Source organism: Penaeus monodon, chromosome 23, assembly GCF_015228065.2.
Source record: "Penaeus monodon isolate SGIC_2016 chromosome 23, NSTDA_Pmon_1, whole genome shotgun sequence".
NCBI classification, from domain to species: Eukaryota; Metazoa; Arthropoda; class Malacostraca; order Decapoda; family Penaeidae; genus Penaeus; species Penaeus monodon.
Window position 1 is genome coordinate 27,652,758 of NC_051408.1, and position 777 is coordinate 27,653,534.

The 777-nt window shown below is 30.9% G+C and overlaps 1 protein-coding gene across 1 annotated transcript in view; it reads left to right on the plus strand.

Annotated features, from left to right (window-relative positions):
• LOC119587914 (dystrobrevin beta-like) overlaps positions 1 to 777 on the plus strand; it is a gene marked incomplete at its 5' end in the record, with an annotated part of 25,424 nt that overhangs the window by 12,696 nt on the left and 11,951 nt on the right. Inside the window, 1 exon segment of the mRNA XM_037936623.1 lies at positions 427 to 593. Within this exon segment, the coding sequence (XP_037792551.1) occupies positions 427 to 593 (167 nt within the window).

Sequence of the window (777 nt, forward strand, 5' to 3'; positions counted from 1 at the left end):
TATATATATGTATATATAATTTTTTAGAATTATGCTTGCTATAGTTTTTTAAAATTTTATTCTACAGATAAAAATGGGCCATGATAACAAGACATAATTTTACAAGGCTTGATTAATTTAGACATGTTTATCCTCTTTATTTTTTCCTAGTATTGTGAATATTAGTATTGTTGCATTTAAAGTATGCATTGATAATTAAACTTAAATTGCAAGATAACTAAAGTAGGGTATAAATAGAAAATATCTTCTGAACATGTTGTAAAATAGTTGCTTTTATTATGTTGCATAGAAAATTACTATTTGTATTAGTGATAAATAGCTTTAGGAACCAAACATATATGAATTATCAGTTTTACAGGATTTTCTCTACTCTGATTTTCATAGAAATATTGGAAAGATTAACATTAATCAAACATGGTTTTACAGTTATTCATCAGACCATGTGTGATGGCTGCAGAAGGGAAAACTTCTCTGGACTGCGCTATAAATGTGAAAAGTGCCACAACTACAGCATGTGTCAAGAATGCTTTTGGCTGGGAAGGTTCTCACCCCCTCACTCTATTCATCACCAAGTCAAGGAGTACACAGCTTTTGTAGGTTTTGATGTAGAGATTCTGTATTTCATAAATTGTCATTGATTTTTCAGCTTCATTTTCCCCCACCCCCCTTTTTTTTTTGTTTAAACAAAGTATGAGTGAGACTGAATATCATCACAGGGCAAGGAATATTTTTGACCTGTTTCAACTGTATTTTCCATCAGAAGTCCATGGTTTGAGC